Source organism: Ananas comosus, linkage group 17 (genome assembly GCF_001540865.1).
Source record: "Ananas comosus cultivar F153 linkage group 17, ASM154086v1, whole genome shotgun sequence".
Classification (NCBI taxonomy): domain Eukaryota; kingdom Viridiplantae; phylum Streptophyta; class Magnoliopsida; order Poales; family Bromeliaceae; genus Ananas; species Ananas comosus.
In genome coordinates, this window is record NC_033637.1 from 10,059,226 (window position 1) to 10,085,103 (window position 25,878).

General features: G+C 35.5%; 3 protein-coding genes across 4 annotated transcripts in view; 2 read left to right on the forward strand and 1 right to left on the reverse strand.

Moving 5' to 3' along the window:
* LOC109722719 overlaps positions 1-6,432 on the forward strand; it is a 19,284-nt gene extending 12,852 nt beyond the window's left edge. The window contains exons 21-23 of the mRNA XM_020250835.1: positions 3,070-3,192; positions 6,054-6,247; positions 6,344-6,432. Coding sequence (XP_020106424.1) covers positions 3,070-3,095 — 26 coding nt within the window. The 3' untranslated portion in view covers positions 3,096-3,192; positions 6,054-6,247; positions 6,344-6,432. The remainder of the gene's footprint in view (positions 1-3,069; positions 3,193-6,053; positions 6,248-6,343) is intronic.
* LOC109723551 (syntaxin-52-like) lies at positions 11,438-17,037 on the forward strand. The gene is made up of 7 exons (XM_020251975.1): positions 11,438-11,583; positions 13,837-14,053; positions 14,931-15,032; positions 15,638-15,741; positions 15,829-15,929; positions 16,013-16,057; positions 16,663-17,037. The coding sequence occupies exons 2-7, from the start codon at positions 13,839-13,841 to the stop codon at positions 16,792-16,794; spliced, it is 699 nt and encodes a 232-aa protein (XP_020107564.1). The 5' UTR covers positions 11,438-11,583; positions 13,837-13,838; the 3' UTR covers positions 16,795-17,037.
* LOC109723481 (ubiquitin thioesterase otubain-like) lies at positions 18,265-24,088 on the reverse strand. Of its 2 annotated transcripts, XM_020251862.1 has the most exons (8): positions 23,399-24,088; positions 21,804-21,869; positions 21,603-21,686; positions 21,366-21,488; positions 20,213-20,265; positions 20,069-20,118; positions 19,876-19,979; positions 18,265-18,784 (listed from the first exon to the last, which is right to left on the reverse strand). In XM_020251862.1, the coding sequence occupies exons 1-8, from the start codon at positions 24,059-24,061 to the stop codon at positions 18,470-18,472; spliced, it is 1,458 nt and encodes a 485-aa protein (XP_020107451.1). In that variant the 5' UTR covers positions 24,062-24,088; the 3' UTR covers positions 18,265-18,469. The 2 variants fall into 2 exon arrangements, with proteins under 2 accessions (XP_020107451.1, XP_020107452.1); XM_020251863.1 differs by lacking the exon at positions 19,876-19,979 and having other exon boundaries at positions 18,641-18,784.

Here is a 25,878-nt window from a genome sequence, read left to right on the forward strand (position 1 = left end):
CTACCAAGTTGTTTTCAATGATGCGGCTTCCAAATCGACGATCGGCTCCGTTAGACTTGATCTATACTATTTAAAGTATTTGAAAATTAATTTTTATAATTTTTCGGCATCATTTACCTATCAAACAAGTAGTCTAAAAATGAACGGCTGAAAATAAAAATTTTATAAAAAATGATGATAAAAGACTTGAATTTAAGATCAGAGGTACTGATCTTACTCTAAATGGTGAAAAGAATTTTCTATAAAAATTTCATCAGATTTGGATTGTTTTACACCGTTAAATTCACAAACGCATCACATCTACCATTAAAATTGTCAATTTTGAGACCTTTTGATCACTAGCCAAATGATGTCGAAAAATTATGAAATTTAGTTTCCAAATACTTTTAATAATGTAGATCAAGCCTAACGGAGCCAATCGTCGATTTGGAAGCCGCATCATTGAAAACAACTTGGTAGCACGGAGGCCTCAGTGCTACCGATAGTATACTAGTCTAGCTCTCTCTCTCTCTCTCTATATATATATATATATATATATATATATATCTATATATGTATATATATAGAGAACTAGGTTGGAATACTTACCAATAGTACCAAGCTATCGGTGCTATTAGGTTTTCGGCCCTTGGATGAAGGAATGTACGGTATAGAACTAGGCTGGAATACTACCAATAGCACCAAGCTATCGGTGCTATTAGGTTTTCGGCCCTTGGATGAAGGAATGTACGGTATAGAACTAGGCTGGAATACTACCAATAGCACCAAGCTATCGGTGCTGTTAGGTTTTCGGCCCTTGGATGAAGGAATGTACGGTTAGGATGATGTGAGCCACCTAGGGTTTAGTAAGTTGTTGGTTGAATAGTATAATCTAACGGGTGAAAAGAGTCAAAAGGTTAAATCTAACGATGGAAAACTCGGTAACACTAAGTGCTTAGTGCTATCAATAGTATCCCAGCCGGACTCGATATATATATATATATATATATATATATATAGAGAGAGAGAGAGAGAGAGAGAGAGAGAGAGAGCTAGGCTGGTATACTATCGGTAGCACGGAGGTCTCCGTGCTACCAAGTTGTTTTCAATGATGCGGCTTCCAAAACGACGATCGGCTTCGTTAGACTTAATCTACACTATTGAAAGTACTTGGAAACTAAATTTCATAATTTTTCGACATCATTTACCTATCAAATGAGTAGTCTAAAAATGAACGGTTGAAAATAAAAATCTCATAAAAAATGATGATAAAAGACTTGAATTTAAGATTAGAGGTACTGATCTTATTTTAAATAGTGAAAAGAATTTTCTATAAAAATTTCATTAGATTTGGATTGTTTTACACCGTTAAATTCACAAACATATCACATCTACCATTAAAATTGACAAATTTGAGACCTTTTGATCACTAGTCAAATGATGCTGAAAAATTATGAAATTTAGTTTTCAAATACTTTTAATACTATAGATCAAGTCTAACGGAGCCGATCGTCGATTTGGAAGCCGCATCATTGAAAACAACTTGGTAGCACGGAGGCCTCCGTGCTACCGATATATATATATATATATATATATATATATATATATAGGATAGGGCTACTACGCTACTATACTCTTATGAGTATAGAGCCCTTCGTACTCATAAGTTGTTTTCGATGTTGGAGTTTCCGAATCGACGATCCACACTGTTAAATATGATCTAGAGTATTTGAAACTTCTAGAAAATAAATTTCGTAATATTTCGAAATCATTATGAAGTCCATCAAGCGGATATAAAATAAACGGTCAAAATCGAACGACGTCCTAAAAATGGATGATTGGATCCTTCAATTTAAGATCGGGGTTATTGATATTTATCTAGGTAATGAATAGAATTTTCTATCAAAGATTCAAGCTATTCCGATTCTTTTACACCGTTAAACTAGCAAATATCACATATCGGTCATTAAAAATTGTCAATTTTGTGAGCTATTGATCATAAGGTAAATAATATCGAAAAATTATAAAATCTGATTTTTAGAAGTTTTAAATGCTCTAGATAATGTTTAACGGTCTGGATTGTCGATTCGGAAGCTCTATCATCGAAAACAACTTATGAGTATGAATACGATCGTACTCATAAGAGTATAGTAGCCTCCGTGCTACCGATAGTATACCAACCTAGCTCTATATATATATATAAAGTCCAGCTAGGGTGCTTTCGGAAGTTGCAACTTCCAACTTTTGGGCCTTTGGATCGATAATAAAACCACCACCAAATAGTAAACCCCGGTGATCCAAGGGCCAAAATGTTGGAAGTAGCATATTTCCAAATGTACTCAGCGTACGCACATGCACTTGAAGTTAAATATCTAGCTGCTCTGGTTCAAGTTAGTAACGTGAGATTGATTTTTTTTTTTTTTTGCGTCTTTTTTATATTATTCTGATTGATAGCATAAGGAACTCACTTTTGTTTCTTTCATCTAAAGCTAAGTATTTGTTGCCATTCATGCATAGTTCAAATGCAATTTAGTGCCTTATGGATTAGTAACCAAAAGATTAGAGGATTGCCATCTTCTACTAGGGCCAAATGCAGTTTGAATGGTTGCACACGTTTTGTCTATTTGTCAAGTTTTTCAGGTAGGTCTCTAGTTCCTCTGGAGTTGAATGTAACGGTTGCTTACCTTCTATCCTGATATTAGTCTTAGTTGAGAAGTTTTCACAAGCAGCTCGCTGGTTTTTCTCTTTTAATATGTTCCAGGAACCTATCTCAGCATTAGCTTCTGACTACCCATCAGAGAGCACTATGATACAGAAGAAAATTAAGGTTAACTACTCATAACCATTTTAACTTGAATCAATTATCCTTTTCAGGGGTTTGATTTGAGTTTCATTTATAACTAAAATGATTCTATGGAACAGCTACTTGATGAAAAATATGCTTCCTTCAGACGAATATGTGGAGATGGCAATTGTTTCTATCGAAGTTTCATATTTTCCTACTTGGTGAATTCTGGGTTTCAACACTCAATATGTTAGTTTTCTTTGGCTTCTCTGCTCATGTAGACTAAGTTGCAACATGTATAACAGGAACAGATTGTCGAAAGGCAAGATGAAGATGAGGTTTGTCGGCTGTTTGCACTTCTCGAACAATGGAAATTGGATTGTGTTAGTCTTGGAGAGGATGGAGGAACCGTTTCTGATCTCTCTCGCGTAATTGCTTCTTCCTTAATCCGATTTATAAACAGTTGTTGTTTTATAACCTAGCATTTGGGCATATTATTTCTTTGAATTGGTTACAAACTAGTCCCTTAAATTTGAGCTTGATTTCAACTACATTCTTAGAGCTTCAATTTTAGCAAATTAATTCTCAAAGTTTAACTGGCATGGTCCCTTCTTTTAGTCTACCTTCTAAAATGTCATCATGTTAACCACATCAATGCTAGTGCTAGTCTCAACAAAAAAGAAAAAGAAAAAACAATGTCATGTCAGCAAACTCTATTGATTATGTTGATTCAACATCTCTTTTAGACAGCGGATTTTGAAAGGATTTAACTATTACGCTAGATGAACTTCATGGTTTATATCGTTAAAATGAAGCTTTAGGGATGTAATTGTGACCAGGGTCAAACTTAAATTATGATTTCAATCCACCCTATTTCTCGTGCTTACTGTGCACTCCCTATTCTGATACCTTAAGAATTCATATAATTCTCCCTCATCATCGTTGGGATGCCAGAAATGAAAATCAAAATCAGAATAGTTTTGCAAGTGAAGGAAATGCTCATGCACAACAAACTCAGAAAAGATTATTTAACGTGTGTACACAGAACTACCAATTAGGTGACATAGGAGTTTGAGTGTGATAGGTTTTATCCCACATTGGAATGTAATTAAGAGAGTGAAGGATTAATATATCCTATTGAGCCCAAACCTAACAACTTTGGCTTTTAATTTGGGCTTGGAATTTAGATAATGGAGTGCTATTTAGATAATGGAGTGCTTTTACTTGCTCTGTGACTTCGACTAGCTTTTTCATGTCTATTCAAATCTAAACGTGGTAGAACGGCTCAGCTTTTCAAGTCCTATACAAGGTTCTATGCTATTAAAATATTATTATCTATCATTTCCAGTTGAAAACAAAGTGCAAGAATCTTTTATGAAGATTGAGGAAGAAAGGAAATTGTTGTGATCCGGGGTGCAATTGTTCTCCTGGTCAGCGTTGTAGTAGTTGGCACCTAGTTTAGATGGACAAGGGCATGGGCCACAGAATGTTACATGACTAAGCTGCAGGAGATGATCAACTTTGAAAGCATTAGCACATGGCATGATCTGGACATGGCAAATGAATAGCATATTGTTCTTTAAAAAAAAAAAATCCCTAAAAGAATAAGCTTAATTATTTGTGTTTTAAAAAAATCCTTATCTAGAACATTCTTCTTATTATTGTCATTTTTTTTAAAGAAATGACATTATTATTGTTGCTTTATAATCTATAGAAATCAATTGGACTTCCGTACAGATAAAAATTGAAAAATTGTACCAGTTGAGAATTTGGAATATATCTTGGATTCAATGGAATGGTCACAATAGAAGGAAAAATATTTGTATCACCTGGCACTTGAAGTACTAGATCGAAAAGAGCAAAAAATCGATGACTTTATCCTTTCACATCTTATGTTTAATATGTCATCAACACACTTTGAACTTGAAAGAAATATACTTGATCATGAGGGACAAGCAACCTAGGAAACACATATATTTCAGTTGTGTTCAGGATGTTTTGTGCCAGATACATATCCTACGATAGCAAGACACTACCAACACATATCTGACATGTTCAATTTGTGTTTTTAAGTTGTGTCATGCCCATAACATGTCTGTTTGTCCTCCTCATTCAACATGTTCCATAGCATGTCTGTTGCATATGCCCTCAGGATCAAGGACATCCATTATTATAATTAATTAAACCTAATATAGTTATTATTTTGTTTTATATATTTGTCAAATCAGGAATATCAATTTCTTTTGATAAGTGAAGAAATTATTATGAAAATGTTATTTCTTTTAGAAACGTAATGAGAATGTATTTAGTTCGACACTTTTTCTTCTGAAAATTAATATTTTCAAACTTAATATTATCATTAACAATTTCAGCGCGTTGTCTGTATCCTATATTTTCAAAGTTGAATGAGTCGACTGTGCGTGCTCTTTAGTCCCTTGTCCTTTGTCTGTATCTGTGTGCCTAGCATGCAACAAACATGCGATCGACATGTGATATTAGGGTGGAGGATAGTTGACATATAATGGACTAGTAACAAACATTTTCCCTGTGTCAGCCTAGGTAACTTGTCCCACATGGACATGACAAGGGCACAGGCATTTTTGAAGTGTCTGTGTTTCGCATGTTGGCACCAATTTGCAGGTTTCTCCTCACATTTAGTGATTGAGAGAGTGGAGATTCATGTATTCTGCTCGTGTCAAATCTAGTGGCTTTAGCTTCTGGACTGGGTTAGACTTCAAGAGGCGTGTTAGGTCCTAAGTTGGAAGCGGGGTTGTAACCCAAAATAACTGATAGGTGATGGGAAATCGTGTTATGGGATCAAACTATTTGAAACAAAAGAACATGTAATATGTGTTAAATGTTGAAGCGTCAAAACAAGCCATTAGGCTGTTCTCTTGATGTGCAATTGTAGTGTTTCAGCTGCTCTTTTGACAAGAAATTTTCCCAGTGCAGAGTTTTCTATATGGGCAATTGCTTTTCATGGAATCAACTTAATTTACAGTGCATATATCACTGCTGATCACAGTGAGCTCTTGATTCAAGTTCCTATTATAATTTTAATAAAATTCAATAGATTTTCTAGAGAACTAAGCTTTTATATGATGAACTCGAATTCTTTTTTCCCAATGTCACAAAAAGAAAAGAAAAAAGACACCTATAAAAGTAGATCATTTGGACCGGAGGTTTAAATATATCATATGTGGATGGTTTCTCAAATTGGGGTTGTTTTCTTCTTCTTTGGTCTTTTGTTCTTCTGTCTGATGCTTTTCTATTTTTTTTTTGCTTTCAGGTGTTTGCTTCTTTGCTGAGAAAAATTTGTGGAGGGAGATCAGCAAATGAGATGTATACACATTCAGATCCCTGTTGTTTAGGAGCTGTTCAATTGTTTTCTTTTCTATTATTATATATTCAACTGTTCCATCTGTAGTTTAACTATTCGAGAGCTGTTGGAGAGAAGTCAGAAAGTGATAGAAACAAATGCGAGTGAGGAATATGATTCAGTTATTCTCTTTTTTTTTTTTTTCCTTCCTGCCATCATTTAATTCCAGATAATTAATTTATCTTCCTATTTTTTATCAGTTTTGACTTTCCTCAGATTGGTCACTTCTATTGAGATTCGCAAGAATGAGGAGTTCTACTGGCCATTTTTGGGCGAGATGGAGCACAAAACAATTATTGATGTTCGGACTGCGACCGCATTCTAACTAATGCAAATCAGCAAAAACTTTTTAGCTGTTCGAACTATATATCCAACCATTTTCTTTAACTTCTTTCTGGCATTGTTGATTTGCTAACAGTACTGCAAGGAGGAAGTTGTCCAGATGGGAAAGGACGCCGATATTATCCATGCCACCGCTCTCGCGAATGCGTTCGGCGTTCCGATACATGTAGTGAGTCTCGATACATCCTTTTCGTCTGGCAAAGTAGGACCGGATTACGTTCTCTCTCCAAGAAATGGGACCAAAGATGTTAGTAATGTTCCGGCTCCTGGAAGTGGTCCTACCAAGGATGGATCAAGCGCAAGCGAAAGCTCTTCTCCAATGGGTCGACGCCAAGTGCTCACTGTGACCCTACTTTACAGGCCCGGTCAGTATGACATTATCTATCCTAGGGAGAAGACTTCATGAGATATTTCCAATACATGTTTGCTAGTAAATTTTGAATAGTAGATCGAATGACGGTTGGTATTCAATTGATTGTTGGATTCTTTTGTCGAATGTAAATTCTTCTCCACTTTTCAACAAAATTGTAAATATGAACTCTTCTTACTAAGAAAGATTTCAAGGATGCAGAGATTTTATGCGCATTTAGAAGCTAGTACTAGATTGTGAATTCGATTTGGAGCTTTCTCTAAGCAGTTGCCTTGTTCATAAATATGAATGGTTGTCGACTAAACAGATGTAGATAGTAGTGTTGTATCTTTTAGTTAATGGTAAAGATATATTCACAGTTGATAATTGTGATCTGAGATTCTATATTTTCTGCTGGATATATAAACAGTAAACTTCGTCACTGAGTTTTTCGGTAAGCCTTTGCCTCCGTATCAATTAGATAAAAATTGTATCAATTTTTCATTTTGCACTTTATCGTTTTTGGAATTCTTGTCAAGTTTAGCTGAAAAACTTTCTGAAAGTAAGTTTGTAGATGAATTTCGTTATATTTAATGTACTTGAATCATATAAACAGAATAAAATTGTTCAACAAACTATCAACTTTGATAGTATTAGTAGAGGTTACACTAGATCATCTATCTCAAATTTTATATCTATTTTCTAAATTGTAAATTAGATATACGCCGCGATGCAAAATAATATGACATGCCATCTCATAATAGGTGATGTTTTGCAATTGAATTCAACCTATTATTCCCAAATATTGGGTCTATTTGAGACAATGGTAAACTATGTTGACATAATTTTTAATGTAGGAGAGTATGGGAGTCAATGCGTAAAATGCTGGGTTGTTTCGTTTTCTAGTTCAATGCTAACATCATGTGAATATATTATTATTTGATAACTCAAAATATTTTATTATTACTAAAAACTCAAAAAAGACAGGATAAATTTTAAGGCCGTTGCGTAGAATTATAACCTCTCTTTTTCTTGTCAGAATTACCATTTCTTTTCATGTTAAAGATTAGAAATTATATATACACTACAATCGAAATGTATATTTTACATTCCACCCATCTAATGGATATGTATACTATTTATATACTCTTTTTGGGGTGTATGTCTTACACTCCGCCCATCTAATAGATGGGTGATTCAGCCGGTCATATCGAGATGACTGCTGGAGTAACCCCACCTAATAAAATAAATGGGGTGTAAGATTTACACCCACTTTTTGAGTGTGCAGAGAGCATTAATTAAAGTATAATTGTAAATATATCATATATGTATCCTTCTAAAATATCATGTATATCTCTAAACTTGACCGCTTATAAATGGTTCAATCGTGGTGATCGAATTGAGCTTCATCTATTTTCGTCGTCTTATCTAGATTGCCTAATGTTGTTCCGATTTTTCTTACTAAATTTAGTTCACTAATTTAATAAGAGTAATGAAAGGTATATATACCAAGAAGAGTCTTTTTAAGTCAATATATGTTGGCATTTGGTTAGTCAAGGAGCTATTTACAAGTTTACAATATTAGTTTTTATACTTATTTAGATTAAAAAATTTATGAAATTTAATGATTCTATCAATTTTAACAGTTCATTGGTCCAATTTTATTTGCTAAGAAATAATTAAAATTATTAACTTTCTTACAATTATTCATGAATTTAATAAAATCTCTCTCTCTCTCTCTCTACTAAAATCATTTTAAATCTAAAAACTAGTAATTAAAGAGGTCGTAATAAAAAAAATATTGAAGTTGAGGACCTCATTTCAAATATGCATAGAGTTGAGGGGGTCTTCATATATTTTTACTTGCACTCTTCCCATGCATCTTAGGTGGAATTTTTTTCAAAAATTACGCTAAGGCGCAATATTAGCATCGAAACAGTAACTTTTGTTAATTATAATGATAATGTAGATGGCCGAAATCAGTATTAAAAAAATTTTGTAAAAATTACAAATTTAATTAATAAAAAATTAGAGGCCTAATTAAAAATTAGAAAAATAGAGAAATGCTAAGTCTACCATATAAAATGGTTGGAAATAATACATTCCTCTTCTCCCACCTAAGGTTGCTTTTAGATTTTAGTATTATAAAAATAAAAAAATAAAAAAATGAAAAGTACTAGTTTGTAAAATTTGGCCTCTGGATGGTCATGCTGAAAGATTGCAATTCAAAGAGTAGGTTATAATAAGGAAAAGTCTACCTGGACACCCTCTTGTTGGTGTATATCCTACAACCTGAAGATCCAATGGGTGAGATTAAGTATTGACTAAAAGAGGGTATAAGCTCACCCTTTTTTTCCAAATCGAAGCCCTACTACTCTCTCTTTCTATGTTTCTCGCACCGAAGTATCGCTCTCGCTCTCTTTCTCTGTCTCTCGCATCGAAATATCGCTCTCACTCTCTCTCGCGCCCTCGCCTCTCTCTCGCTCTCGCGCTCTCCTCTCTCTCTCTTGCTCACAAGTCCCTCTATAGGGCAGAAGGTCAGCAGGGAGGGCCCTCGTTCCATACATTGTCGCGCTCGGTAGAACTACTACTCTCTCTTTTTCTGTCTCTCGCACCGAAGTATCGCTCTCGCTCTCTTTCTCTCTCTCGCACCGAAATATCGCTCTCACTCTCTCTCGCACTCTCGCATCTCTCTCGCTCTTGCGCTCTCCTCTCTCTCTTGCTCACAGGTCCCTCCATCGGGCAGAAGGTCAGCAGGGAGGGCTCTCGTTCCATACATTGTCGCGCTCGGTAGCACTACTACTCTCTCTTTCTCTGTCTCTCGCACCGAAGTATCACTCTCGCTCTCTTTCTCTGTCTCTCGCACCGAAATATCGCTCTCACTCTCTCTCGCGCCCTCGCTTCTCTCTCGCTCTCGCGCTCTCCTTTCTCTCTTGGTCACAGGTCCCTCCATCGGGCATAAGGTCAGCAGGGAGGGCCCTCGTTCCATACATTGTCGCGCTCGGTAGAAGCTCCTGTTCCAAGCCGTCTCGGAGCTGTCTCTCGCCCTTGCCTCTCTCTATTAGTAGGAGGTCACCTCTCAATCGCTTGTACGACGGTCCACACCGCTCTCCTGTCTATCCCAGTACCTGTCACTCATTCATTCGCTCGTGGGCGTCCGAAATTGGAAACGATTTCGGAGCTATTGGCTACAACCTAAATAGAGGACTCAACTCAAACAGAGGATTATTTTAATTCTTATAATCTTTTATTCTCAATTTTTTATTTAATATAAAATTTATATTTTGAGGGTTTAGAGTTCCAGCTTCGATTTGTCTTTACGTGCTGCGGACTTCGTCACCGACTAGCTGATTCATTATATTTTAGAACACTGCTGGTATATTTTATTTTTGGTTGCATTTATAAAAATAAAGGGTTTACGGTTAGAATTAGGGTTTAGGGTTTAAAAGTTGCTTTCACAGTCACACACCTATACTCCATGCATTTCATAAAATTTTGTTTGGTTTAGGATAGAAAACTGTATTCATTACAAATATACAAATTACGCATATGATTAAGTTTGATTTCGTTTGAATAGCAAAAATGTATAGAAAATATGTATTAATTACTAGTATATTCTCTTATGGCTTGATAGAACGGTGCTATGTGGTTTTAAGAGTTAGTTTGCTACACTTTCTATCACTGTAATAGAGAGACTTGAATACGAAATTATGGAGAAAAAATGCTACAGCTGAAACAAAATTAAACTTAACCAAATTCAGAAAAATAGTAATTAATGACCTATACATCTATCTACTCAAGCAAAAAAAATCCTATTAATACAAAATATTATTAAGTATAGAAAATTTTCAATAAAACACAATTATAATAAAAATACATCATCTGTTAACTAGTAAATCATAGTCCAAATCAGTGAAAAAATAGTGAAAGAATTCACCATAATTAAAAATTAATAATTTACTCAAAAATATTACAAAATATTGAAAAATTAAGTGAATCAATGAGTTTAAATGAAGCAATGAATTTTTTAATTAGTTCAAATGAAAAAAATGCGTTCAAATTAAAGGAAAAAATTACAAGTTACTCACTGCTGCATTCGTGTGGGGCGTACGTCCGGATAGGGCTAAGAATCGCAGCTCTACAACTCCAGCTGAAAATAGAGAAAGAGACTGTGAGGATGACCATACTACATGAGTTCGCCGAAAAATGGGCTAAGGATGAAGAAAACGAGAGAGAGGATGTAGAGATGGAGAAAAGAGGAGGGAGCGGGCAGAGGATGTCCGGGAGGAAAAGAGGGAAAGAGGAAAAGTGTAGGAAAAAGAAAGGGCAGAATGAAATATCAAATTTTTTTTAAAAAAATTATATTAATCTCAGCCCTTGGATCTTCAGGTTGTAGGATGTGCACCTCTTATAGGGTTGTTCCGGTAACACAACTCTTGTAATAATCCTAACATTGCTTATGGTGTAAATAACCTTTTTTTTATTTTTTTTCTTTTTCTTTTACTACTGTACAATCTTAGCATTTTTGTTCACACTATTGGACCATTCCCGTTCTTGTAATTATTATAACTGTAAGGATAAAAGTGCAAAATTCCCCAATTAAGATATGTTCCCTTTTATTCTCTTCCCCTGTGCGTGTTTCTCGGGAAGGTGCGGTGCGGAGTGCGAGATCGAAGTGCCCCCGATCTCGTCGACATTTCTCCGCGCTTTGATCTCTAGGGCTCTTCTCCTAATCCGATTTCGAATCAGGTATGATCTTTGTGCGAATTTAGTCTGATTATGGGGAAAATTATTGTTTAATTTCGCGATCGTTGGTATGTTTTCTTTCGCAATTTGAGTTGATTATGGAGAAGATCATAGCGATCATAGGTTTGATTTTATTTTCTTAGCGATTTGAGTTGCTTATGGAGAAATTTTGGGTTTAGTTTAGTGGCCGTAGCATGATCTTTTGAGCAATTCGAGCAGGTTATGGAGAAAATTAGGGTTTGATTTCGTGATCATAGGTATGATTTCTTATGCAATTTAACTTGGGTATGGAGAAAATTAAGGTTTAATTTTGCGATCATGTAGTTGATTTAGCGTTGCCTTTTAGGTTTATCATTTTGATTTCATAGATTTTCATAAGCTTAGTTGAATTATGATGGATTTTTGGGGACTTATTTGGCGTGTTAGGGTCTTCCTTTTTTTAATGTGTTATCTTTTCGATTTTTTTGTTGGAAACGAGATTATTTATTGCCTTTGGTTAATTGGATATTAAAAATAGGCGCTTTTTGTTATTTGCTTTGAATTTTCCATTTTTAATGTGAAATAGAGCTCTTATGTGATATCTTAGATCTGCTTCTTAATTTGTTTGAGGAATTATGACATCTGTGTGTGGTTTATGACACTAATGCTTATCTTTTAGCTCAATACCCTGTCATTATGGTGATGTTGGTTGGTGTAGAAAGAGTTTTACTGTTTGTGAAAAATGTAACTTTTGCGCGATCTAAATTTAAGTCATTGTCTTTAATCTAAATGATTTGATTTGCCACTATAATTAGGTGATCTATTTGTTTGCTAGCTTATTTATTATCAGTTGGCTAGTTGTTCGCTTATGTTTCTATAGGTGAAGTATTTACTTTTGTGCGCTTCTGTTTCTATAGATCTCGAGGATAGATTGCTTGTCATTGCCTTCGGTACTACGTTTTATAGGTTTAATCTTTTGTTTTTTTCCTAATTTATTTGTTGATCTGATCAGATTTATATAGAGTTCTGATACTTGGGTTCTCCTTATTTCTGTGATTGTGTTTCTCTTGGGATCGATTGAGAAGCCAGGTAGGGAATGGAATGATGGTTCTTGTTAAGAATTGCAGCTAATAGTTTGGAAAGAGGACATTTACATTATTGCTGAAGGGATGAGGAATAATTTAGTTCTAGCTTATATTTTTGGAATCCCGCCATAAATAAGAACTAATAAAAGTATTATTAAAAATAAGCTTAGCATTTTTTCCTCAAAAAAAAAAAAAAAAGCTAAGCATTTAGAATGTGGCAGATTTGAACTAATGGCCACTAAAATAAATCTACGGAAACATAATCAATGTTCAAGATCCTATATAGGAAAATGAAGAAGGTTGTATAGCTACTGTCTAAGAATTTATGATCCAAATTCAATTAGCGGTGATATGTTCATTTGGGGAAGAAATGGGAACAGCTAGTAAGTAGCAACTTTTGCAAAGCAATAATCCAAGTTCCTTATACAATTGTTTAAGAAAACTTATGCTTCACCGATAATTAGTGTTTTAGTCATGTGAATTATAGTGGAAACTTTGTAGCATTCTTGTTCGTTTATTACCTTTTCGTCTTTTTGTTTTTAGACTTTTTTATATTGGTATATTCTCCAGTTCGTCAGGTCTAATATCTCGGATCTAGTGTTGCTGTTATCATAGCCATACAAAGTTATTTAATTGTTAAACTACAAAACTAATTGTTCATTTGTGTTTCGGATCCTTACCAACACGGTGACAAAATTCTCCTGTATTATCGGGAAAAAAAAAAAAGAAAATCTCATGGAGTGCGAACTTTTACCAGATGAATATTTTTTTTTTTTCTGAATTCTTCATCTGTTGATGGATGATGAGAAGAATCACAAGAACTATGAACAATCTAGAGATTATTGAAATCATCCTAGGAAATTTTGATTATATGGCGAAATTAGGTTATTCTTTAACTATTTTTATGCTGAAAATGAAACATGATAAAATGATTTGCATAGAAAATTCATTATTATATAATTTATTGCCATATATCTGCACTTCATTCATTGAATTACTCTATAATTTATTGCCATATATCTGCACTTCATTCATTGAATTACTCTCCCTCATATATTTTCTTTTCCCTTTCAAACCCATCGAACTACCAAAATTTTTTCCGAATGCTGAACTCGGGATGTTGATTACTGATGTTTGTGATTTCATAGAGAAGTAATATTACTTTGATAATGTTACTGTGCTTTTTCTGCAGCCATGTCACCTCCAGATTCATGGATCAGAGAGTTCAATGAGGCTTCAAGGCTTGCTGATGACATCAGCGCTATGATTGCTGAAAGGGGCTCTTTGCCGCCATCAGGCCCAGATACACAACGCCATAATTCTGCGATTAGAAGGAAGATCACAATTCTCGGAACTAGACTAGATAGCTTGGAGTCCCTATTGTCCAAGCTTCCCACAAAGCAGCCAATGTATGTTTTCCTATCTCACGATATTTTTTTTCTCTTCTAATTACTTGTGCTCCAACTGATGTCAAGATGTTGGGAAAGGGCTTGAGAAACATATCTACATTTAGCGCCATCCTCTTAGTAGAGTTCTATTCAGCATCAAACGCTTTCAATATTACAGTTGATGTCCTATGCTATGAGAGAGTTTTACATATTTGGTCCTTTCCTAAAATCTTATATTGAAATAGACATCTAAGCACCATCATACATGTTTAGTGGGCTAAAAGAAATAGAAGTTAACAGCCTTGCTGTTTGAGTAGGCTTCACAGCCAGTTATTTTCGCTGGAGTGGAATAAAGATAAATATCATGGTTGGGAATTGTAGCACTTATGCAGAAGGATGGGTCTTGTGACACTTTGAAGAGATTAGGGATCCGATGTGACAATTGGAAGGTTGAGTAACAGTTGAAATTAGAATAAAAGGTTGAGGGCCTTGGGGCACACTGGAGCATTGGCCTTCTTCATAGTATTAATATTTACTTATTTCAATGAGAGAGATTTGACTGTTAGCTTTCATAATAGCAGCTCTATCTCTTCTAATAAAAGGAACTATTAATTCAACATTAATCATTGTAGTATCAGGTAAATGTTCTTTTCCATATTTCCCTGTTTCTACCAAATGCAAATGAGACTGGGTGGTTAAAACCTACTCGCCGATATGGGACTTTCATCCTCATTTTTTTTTTTTTTTGGGGTTCTAGCAGCTTCGCTAAGAAATAACTTAAAAAGGTCTTTCTTCATTTTTGCAATTACGTGGCAGATATTCTGTGGTCTACTTTCCTAAATGTCAAAACATCTGTACATATTTATTTTGACATGCTATTAACCTGCAATTTATGCAGAAGTGACAAGGAGCTGCATAAGCGCCAGGATATGCTTTCAACTTTGAGATCTAAAGCAAAACAGATGGCCTCGACATTAAACATGTCAAACTTTGCTAACAGGTGAGGTCAAAACTTCAGAATATATTTTGCATCAATCATCTGTAATAGTAATTTTCTGATAGGGTGTTTCTTTTCCTGTACTCTGCTCAATATGTTTTTGGTCTTTTATTTGTGCTTTAAATAACTTAGTTGTTTAGTTGTTTAGTATTAACTATACTTGGTGAGCATCTATAATTTAATGCATTTTATTAAAACGAATACCCTTTACATATATACTTTCAAACTCATCTATTAACTTGTATACCCCTGTAAAATCTGAACTTGCAATACCCTCAATGATAGTGCAATTCTTGCAAAATTTATCTTTAGCTTGGACGACATCCACTTCATAGGGCATGCATAGTATGTTCTGCATTAAGATTTTTTAAGATAGGAAAATTTTTTTTAGTACAAGGTATATCGGTAAGAAATTCAAATTTTGAAGGGTATATGCAAAAAATGTTAATATATGTGTATCTAAATTGATAACCTTGCAAGAATTGCTATATATATATATATATATATATATATATATATATATATATATATATATATATATATATATAATTACCACTAAACAAAATTTCTGCTGAGTAACCGGAAGGTACCTTTTTCCTTGAATCTAGGGATGATCTCTTTGGGCCGAGTAAAAAAGCAGCTGACGAAATAAGCAGGGTGCAAGGGTTGGACAATCGTGGTATTGTTGGTCTACAGAGGCAGATAATGAAAGGTAATCTAAGTTCCTGCTAGTCCTACTAAATTTAAGCCTTTTTTCTTCTTTTTTTAATACTTAAAAAGCTTTTTTTTTCTGACACAGAGCAAGACGAGGGCCTTGAAAAGTTGGAGCAAACTGTAATTAGCACAAAACATATTGCTCTAGCAGTTAATGAAGAATTGGACCTTCATACGAGATTGATTGTCAGTATCACACCAGTCGGCTTGATCTCGTGAATCTTAAGTTGCATTTTGTCTTAACTGCTCTCATTCTTCTCTTGATGCAGGATGACTTGGACCAACAAGTTGATGTAACAGATTCACGACTTCAGGTGTTCAATCTACCTTGTTATCTATTGTATTATCTAGATGCATCTATTTTATTGTTATAATAGCTGGTGATCTGGTTTCTGTCGTGGTTCTCTTTGATGTTTTGTTTTCTTCTTCTTCTTCTTCTTTTCCTTTTGTTTTGCTTTATTTATTTCGGATTCACTTCCTTTCAAAATCGATACCAATGAGGTGTTCATTATAATAAGCATATGAAACCAACATTATTTTCAATGACCCTAACACAAACACACACAACAACAACGACAATTACAACAATAATATTTCGAAGATCCATGCGATCGGTTGCAATCTAGGTTATTTATAACCGCTACAAATTAAAAATCATCCATTTTGCATCCACATGATGATGTTTTCTGATAGTATTCTATCATATTAGGGTATGGACAGAATATATATGGATAACAATCCATTGGATATATTCATATTGCTTGATCATAGCATTCCCTTGGAAAATAATCTGGATATTATATTGAAATAATCTCGATTAATGACTGTTCTGAAAAACCCAGCTTTTGAGTCATTCCTGCAATTTTTTACACTAATATGTTGTTAAATGTCACAAACCTAAAACTATTTTGAATTGCAGAGGGTGCAAAAGAGACTGGCAGTGCTAAATAAGCGTACAAAAGGGGGATGTTCATGCATGTGCTTGCTTTTATGCGTCGTTGCCATAGTGATTTTGGCTGTAATTGCTTGGGCTCTGATCAAGTACTTGTAACAGTAGCACAAAAAAAAGTGTCTCCGATTGATCGGTCTTTGCAATTACAGTGCTGCTTTCACGTGTCCAGCATTCCGTCGAAAGTTTTTCTTTCTTTTTTTTTTCGATTGCCATTTGGGAAGAAGTGGAACATTTATGTGAAGCTGATTGTGTTTGTATCATAATGTATCTTGAATGCAAAATTACAGCTTGTGCACTGTGTGATATAATGGAAGTTACTACTTGTGTTTTCCTTCTCATCCACTATTTGCTTCCTGTAATAACAATCCGGTGGTTTATATTCCTTGCATGTCTAAGATGTCCATTCCAATCGAGTTCAAATTTATATTTTCAAATTGCTCAAAAGGTAGTAAACTTCCCAGTGTGCTTATGATAGATACATCATTAATTAGTTCAATTATGCAGTCCTTTTTGTCTACTTGATACTCCCTTTGGTCAATATGTGGTTTGCTTCATCTTACACTCTGTTTGGCACCAAATTCGAAATAGAATTTAATGGAATTCAGATGAGAAAGAATTCTCAACTTTGCTTAGAAATGAAATTCGTTGTTCAGATTCGAAACCGTTTTGTAGGGATATATGTACTAGTAATTGACCCTTAATTTTCGAATCATTTGATAAAGTATAGCTAATAACAATTGATTTTTTTTACTAAATGACTTTATTTAATAAGAATTGGATGAGAGTCATTTGTTACTGTGAAATATTTTATTAAAATCCTCCTGAAATCAACTGGATATAAATTTAGAAATTTGCATGGTTGGAGCAGAGGATACATGGCAATTGTTTATTTAAAGAATTATCGTCTTTGGGAGACTTAATAATTTATTATCTGGAAACTGCTGGTGGTGTATAGCATCTATTTTGGAGACATGGAGAGTGGAATGCTACCTCAAGGGAAAATTTCCTTTTGAATGTTTATTCTATCTTTATTAATATTTTTATTATTTTGTTTCAACCAAACCCCATAGACTATCTCACTGGATTGTTAATGTGGAAAAAGTTGGGCAAATGCCTAGATGATTTGCTCCACAGTTAAAAGCATGACATAAACTTTTTTAGAGCTCTTTTTCCGCTTGTTCGTTGTTGTGAGAAAAGAACTACTTTGATTCTCAGCATTTGTTAGAGCGCAGGGAGTTTGTGATTCTGTTGTTTCCAGCGAAGTACTCAAAACTTTTGACTCGGATTGCTCTCTGTTCTCAGTCAAGTTGCAGTTCTCTTTTTGGGTCAAATATTTGGCAAGTAGAACTTCTGATTCACCAAGTCTCAGCTCAAAACAAATAGCAAGGATGCTTTTCTAAGTCCTAAGAAGCCAAAATAATGAGATTAATAATAAGCTGCAAACCTGTGTTTATGCGTCGATTCGAATAAACTCAACGAGAGGAGATCGACCGAATCATCGTTCGGAAGTGAGGGGTAATATCTCACAGAAATAATCTACAAACTTAAAGAAAAGATTCAGTCAAAACATATTGTCGGATGAACATACTATATCGCTTGAAGATTTCATTTGATGATCGCTTTGTCTACAGTTTGAGTATGTGCGTGCCTCACCGAACTTTACATTCAAAAGAATATTCGTGACCCTTACGAGAGGAGGAAAAACAAAACAAGAAAGGAAAAAACTATTTACTGGTACTCGACGACGATCATCGCAGTGAGCAACGAGAAAGAATTACTTTGGATAGAGGATGTCATAATGGCCGGGCCTGAACAGCAAGACGACAACGGGCGTACGTGGAAGTGAAGAAGAGCTACTGCTTGCGCTACCGCTTGAGCTGCTGCCATCTATCAAAGAGCTCAAATCCGAGAACTTGTCTTCGTACTTGACGGGGATGAAGTCGTGGTGAGTCAATCCGAATCCACCCCCGGGTCTTGTGGACGAGTCTAGATACACCACGCGTATGGGGATGCAGAATGCATTGGAGAGCGCTACGACTTGCATGTGATCGGCGTACACGCCCAAGGGAAGGACTTCATTCTCACAGAACTGCCAGCGAAACCAGGAAAATTACAGAATTAGCATATAAATCAAAATATAAAAGGGATGCACATAATCAATGCCACTTTCATCGGCTTGATGGTTTGGCTGAATAAAAAAGAAGGGTTAATTCCAAATTTTGTCTCTGAAGTTCAACAATGATTATTGTTTCGTTCTCAGAGTTTGAACCCTAAAAACTCGCCCCACAAGTTGCACTCTTGGCCACAGAGTTTCAAGTGTAAGCTAAACTTTAATTGGCATCGTGATCTCTTCAGATGGTAGACTAACAGAACGTAATTGCAATACAAACACAAATACGGGATACGAATACAACATGATACAGATATGGCGACACAACGAATGGTGAAAATCTTAGGATACCATACATTGGGGATGAGGTAATAAAAAAAATATTTTTAATCATATATATTATTATTATATATGACAATATATGTTAAAACAAGTGTAGAATGTTTCAGATGATTAGTTAATGTAAAGCAATAAACTGCTAACTTGTTGAAAGATAAAAACAGAGTCAACTTTTTCTGACTAAGAAACAAAATTATAGTCAGCCTTTTCTGATCAAGAAACAAAATAAATCAGACAAAAAATGATAATCTTTAGTTTTTATCGACCACAAATTTGTGGTGCAAGTATATCATCCAACTGCAAAATAGCTCTCCCCCGTATTTCACAAGTAACCTTCGCGCATGATGTGCATCCATCAAGTATTTGGTATTTTTCTGAATTTTCAAACTTATCGGATGCTCTTGTGAAGTATTCGACACGTATCGGGCATGTACCGCACGGAGTATCGGTATCCGATGTGATACGGAAGGCTCTTGTGCATCATAGGATTTAACTGTTATGCTTCAGGTACTTAATTACTAAAACAATGAGGTCAGAATAGAAATTGGAAACAAAGTTTAACTTTCAACTCAAAAGAGACTCACAGAAATGTTCAGCTAAAAGTTATAAGAAGAGTGTTATATCCAGAAGCGGCCGTCGATTTGAACTCATGCTCATGTTTACAACTAGATAATGAGCATCATCTTTTCCTTGGGCAAAACGAAGTTAAATCGTGTAGTAGTATTACTGACCTCCTTAATAGATTTCTGGTTTGTGTCATCAACAATAAATGGACTGAAGTGCTCTTCTCGCATGCGCATATCGACAGAAGTGACCAATCTAAGGAAACTCAAAACTGACCAGAAAAAAAAAGGGCCCATGCCAAAATAAGAACTGGCAAAAATAATAAGCAATGTCTTTAAAACATTGCAGTGTGCTTCTTACCTTTGTCTGATTTATACTCATCAAGATTTTCCTGCAGTAGCTTTGTCAAGCTGCAGTATAAGAGATCAAAGCATTTCCATGACAAGGTGCAGAAAACAAAAAAGACTATTTGAAGTTAAAAACAAAAGGGAATATAATACACACCTTAGACCGGCTCGTCTCTCTTCTAAAATATTTATGACTTCATTGCGAAAGTCCTGAAAGAAAATTTTGACAATTATTAGTAAAAAAATGAAACAGAGTAGGACACCTTAAGTTGATTTTACAGTTAATTGAATCTAGTGATTCAAAAAAAAAAATGTGGAACTTGTGCACAATTTGTGATAATCGCACCACCATCTAGTTAAGGAAACAGCTGATAGAATAGTTATTCCTTATAATTTAAATTCAATCATTGTTTTTTTTTTTTTTTGCACACAAAGATATTCAGGCCAATAATTCAGATAGTTTTTTTTTTTCAGAAAAAGCATTTTTAAATCAAGACCTCTTGCATCTTTCCAAAAATAAAAGGAAAAAACAGATGCGTTCTAGGCATATAGACAGTTAATACTTCATGAACACTTATTATGAATTTCAAAAGTTTTTTAAAACAATATTCTACAGGCAAATGGAGTTAAGCTTTTGGCAAACAAAATTCTAGAACTTCAAATAGAATGAAATGTCAAAATGAGCTTTACATCCAAAATTTATAGCTACACCCTGGTGCTTCGATTTTCAGATTGTCAAGGCTCCATTGTTTTATTCAAACAGTTCCTTTAAATGATTCAAATGGTTATATGATGGTAATCTGTGACAGGACAAACCATTAAAGTTAGCCCTCAGATTCACTTGCTTTCGTTTGTTTCTTGGCCTCAATAGGTGAAATATAGGGAATACTGTGTCTAGAAAAAGCTGTGTCCAATGTACTTAAAATTTCCATGCTGAAAATATCGTCAAAATGATCAGAACCGCGGAGTGAAAATAAATGGCGTAAGATCGAGGAACTCTTCAAAGAAAAAGATTGTGGAAAGAGACTTTGACAATGGTAAGAATGTAAGCGTAAGATCAAGGAACTCTCTTCAAAAGATTGCAGAAAAAGACTTAAACAAGGGTAGAAGTGGCTGACGGACTCAAGAGAGTGGTCCAAAAGCAAAAAGCAAACACCCAGATAATGCTAATTCAAATTACTTCAGATTTAAGAACCTCTCAGACTTCAGATTGATGCTAAATAACTCCGTAAGCAAACATCACTCATGCTACCATATTGGCATTGATTTAGAGCATGATAAAAATGCACGCGTTTGCAGAAATAACTTACCGAGAAACAATCGTCAAATCTGTCTTCATCCTCTCCAAAGGTAAGATAGCCCTTTTTCAATTCTTCAAGACGCTCAAAAATGCGAAAGACCTCACGTTCATCTTGCGATTCAGCAATCTGCTCCTGTTTACATATCTCAAAATCCCATCTCTAAATTCGGAAGCCTTCCAAAGAAAGGCTTAGATTCTATTGTAAAGCAGAAGCCACCGAACAGAAAAGGCAATTCATTCTCCTGACCAGGTAAGAAATGATGAAACTCCGGTAGAAACAATTGCCATCTCCACATACTCGTCTGAAGGAAGAGAACGCATGATTGAGCATCTGTTTTGGATCGATGAGTTAGTTGTCGACACATTTTGTAGCTGAAATCCAGTAACTAATTAAGGAAAAACTACTTGTGATGGGAGAGAGATAGAGAGAAGGTCAGTCATAACGAACCTTGATCTTTTCCTGTATGACTAAATTGTCAGCTGGGAAATCAGCAGCTAAAGCTAATATAGGTTCCTGCGACACGAAAATTCTCCCACATTCACATAGGCATCTAAAATATTGATGGTTGCTATTTTCTCCATAGCCCAATCATGTGATGAATTAAGCAACATTTAATAAATAAAGTTTCATAGTTGCACAAGCATGAAGAATGGAGGTAAGGATGTTGAGTTTGCAAGAAAAATTAATTTTTTTTTTAAATTTTTTTTGTCTCATTTCATGTTTCAGAGCATATATGAGCCTGTCGGATAAAGCATAGCTGACGATGCATACGAAAGCAAGGCATATCTAATAATTCGATATGCCTGAACCATGAAGAAGCTTGTAAAGACTTTATTAAGAAAGACAATACAGTGATGTTCCAATAAACGAGTTTCCAAGACAAGTGCACAAAAGTTTAAAAGGTTAAGATGCATACAGCATTAATTTTTGTTTCATTTCGTAATTCATAGTGTACATGCAGCTGCAGCATAAGTCATAGCTGACGATGTTTACTGCAGCAAAATATGTGTAAGAAATTTTCAGAATGCTTAAACAACGAACATGCTTTCAAAGACTCTTAGCATGAGAGAAATTCTGGTCCAGCTCCGATAAACGTTTAATCAAATCTATAACTAGAAATCAGGAAACCCGTTTTTCTTTTTTATTTCTATGTTTTTCAAATCATCTTCAGCTATACTAAAGTGAACAGCTAATGATTAATTTTCTGTTTTGAGTCACATTCCCGGATCAGACTCTGACTAATGCATACGATGATAAAATACATCAAAATATCATACAAAAGGACAAACCAGATTATTATTTGAATTGAAAACAGAGCATTGAGCTATTTGAATCATAATAAATTGTGAAGATTAACACTCCGTTTGGCATCAAATTTAAATAGAATTCAATGGAACTCAGACAAGAAGATTTCAATTGAATTCACTTAGAAATGAAGTTCTTATCTGGATTTTTTGCTTGGTAAAAAGTGAGAAATTGTTTCAATATGATTATGTTTTCCACTCTATCCTCAATCACCAGGTAAGAAGATATTATGACGAATTCGAGAAAGGGTATTTGGGGTTATTGGTACAAAGTCTTTATTTGTATTATGAGAAATCCCATCAAATCCTTCCGAACGAATTGAATTCCCATTAACTTATAGCACCAAACAACATATTTACAAAAACTATAGTTCCAACAAAATTTTAATTTTACTATCCAACCTTTCACTTCGTCCGATTTGAGTCGGTTAATGATACTTTAACATCAAAATTTGAATACATCGTTTATCTTTACCGATTCGATTAGTATACTTTATACAATTCTCGCAACTATAAATTCATTAAAGCAGGCATATAAATTGAGAGATTGAATATCAAAATAAAAAATTTAATCCATAGTTCACCGCCAACAATTGCGACGAAATATATCTCACAATGGGAAATTTAAACAAGAAACAAGAAGCTCCACATCGAAGCATCAAAATTTTTTAGGGTTGTGAAACTCAATCAAGAACGATTCGAAGAAATAGTTAAGGATCGAGAGAGACGAATCCGAACCTTTTCCGCAAGGAGGGACTTATCCTCCACCTCCTCCGCCGCGAGGAGCAGCTGCTGCCTCCTCACCTCGGCGTTCCAGTCCGCCGCGGAGAGCATCGGCAGCGGAAACCGCGGCAAGAACAGGTTCGGCGGGTACGCGAACTTGGGAGTCGGATTCGCCAAGAGGGGGCTCGACGCCGCCTCCGCCGCAGCATCGCCGCCCCCGCCGCCGACGACGAAGGAGGAGGGCTTCGGGGGGTAGGCGAAGTCGAGGGTCGGGACCGGCGCCGGCGCCGGCGCCGGCGCCGTTGGCGGGGCTGCGCCGGCGCGGGGGAGGCGGTGGGGGCGGAGGAAGGTGCTCGCGCCGCCCCGGAGCAGGCGCGGGGCCTCGGCGCGGATGCGATCGTAGTCGGCGAGGGGGAGCGGGGGCGAGCCCTCGCGGAGGACGAACGCGGGGAGGAGGCGGGGCGGAGAACTATCATAACGTGGGGAGGAGAGCGAGTTGTCGCGAGAGGGAGAGTCGGCGACGGGTGGGGCTTCGGCGACGACTTCTGAAACCGGCGTCTCCTCTTTTTCGTCGCCGGGTTTCCTGGTCTTGGTCTCCTCCTCGCTCGCTTCGGCGGGCGTCGGCGCCGACTTCTTCCCTACGCGGAAAGTGATCCGCTTCTTCAAAGGCTGGACCATCCCCCTCTCTCTCTCTCTCTCTCTCTCTCTCGCATAAAAAAGAAAAAGGGGGAAAATTGGGGTCGTATTAAGTTTTCATGAGAGGATATTTTTTTCATTATTATTTTATTATTATTATTATTATTATTATTATGGAATAATCACGAACTTTTCCAAAAAGATTTTAATTGGCCAAATAATAATTTTTATGAAATGTTATTTGGACTACCATGTTATTCAAAATTGAAAAAAAAAAATTTTTTTTATGAAAAATATCTTTTTGATTTTTTTTTTACATTTTCTCGAGAAACTAAACAGCACCTAAGATTTACTCTACAAAATAAAACAAACCACTAATCCTTGTATATCATAACTATGTGTAAATATTATATTTTTATCATAAAATAACCAACTCTTCGCATATGTTTTATCACTATATTTTTTTGAAAGATAATATTTAATATATCTTTCCAAACTTCAAAAATATCAAATATACTCCTGATTGACCAAAATATCCTCATCGTTTTCCAAAAACCTCTTCAAGTACCCCAAAACTCTAGGGTTTATAAATGAAATTTGGGGTTTAGAAGGGTATTTTGATAATAGAAGGGTAAATTTAAAAATTTTGAATAATAATGAGATGTTTATAAGCAAAAAAATCTTTTTTTTAACACTAATAACTTAGAAGAAATTGTTTAAATTCTTGAATGGATAAATTGTAAGATATACACTCAAAATTTGGATGTTGAAGAAGCATAAGTAAATAGTTAATTTTCTTTTAGTTTGGGGTTTAGAAGGGTATTTTGATAATAGAAGGGTAAATTTAAAAATTTTGAATAATAATGAGATGGTACTCCACAAAAAAATCTTTTTTTTAACACTAATAACTTAGAAGAAATTGTTTAAATTCTTGAATGGATAAATTGTAAGATATACACTCAAAATTTGGATGTTGAAGAAGCATAAGTAAATAGTTAATTTTCTTTTAGTTTTGGTTTTTTATTTTATTTTATTTTTTTTTGTGGAGTACTAGTAAGGATGAAAACGGTCAAATATGGTCGGATTTTTGACAAAACTAAATCTGCATCAACATTTTTTCGGATATGAATTCGTATGGCGATATGTGTCGAATGCAAAATTTTCAATACCATATTAGCTAAAAAGTATTTGGATTCGGAAATAGATCGGATTTGTAATCCGATATTATTCCGATAATAATATATATTAACATGTATATATTAATATAAACTAAAGTTAGTGCGAATAAGACACACAATACAACTAAAATTGCACATTTGTATTAAAACTTCTTATGCCTATATTTTATGTAGTGTTTCGGAGGTTTGGATAGAATTGACTACAGTATTAGTGACTGGTCGACACATCTGGTGAGTGTCGGACTGAGTCGGAGTTGTTTCTCCACGAAATGGATGCAAAAATAGACTTGGCGCACTCAAAGGAGCAAAACTGGAGTTTTACTCCTTTCGGGCTCCAAGAACAGGGTTTGGGTCGCTCAGAACTTGAGTGCTGAACTGAGCAGAATTGGAAGCCAATTCGGATCCTAGTTTCGGGCGCCCAGAAGAGGGTCCGAAAGTTTACTTCGTGAATATCGTTTGCGCTGACACGTGGCTGGTGGTAGGTGAGGTCCACCGGATCAGGATATGGGCACAGCACACCGCGGGCGGAGGAACCGAAGGGGAGCAATTATGTAGCCTGGAGGTTTCGAACGCCCAGAAAGGAGTTTTGGGCGCCCGAAAGTGGCCGTTTCTGTAGGATTATCAGGTTAGCAACTTTTGTTCCTGTGACTTATTTGACCATTCTAACTCCCTATAAATAGA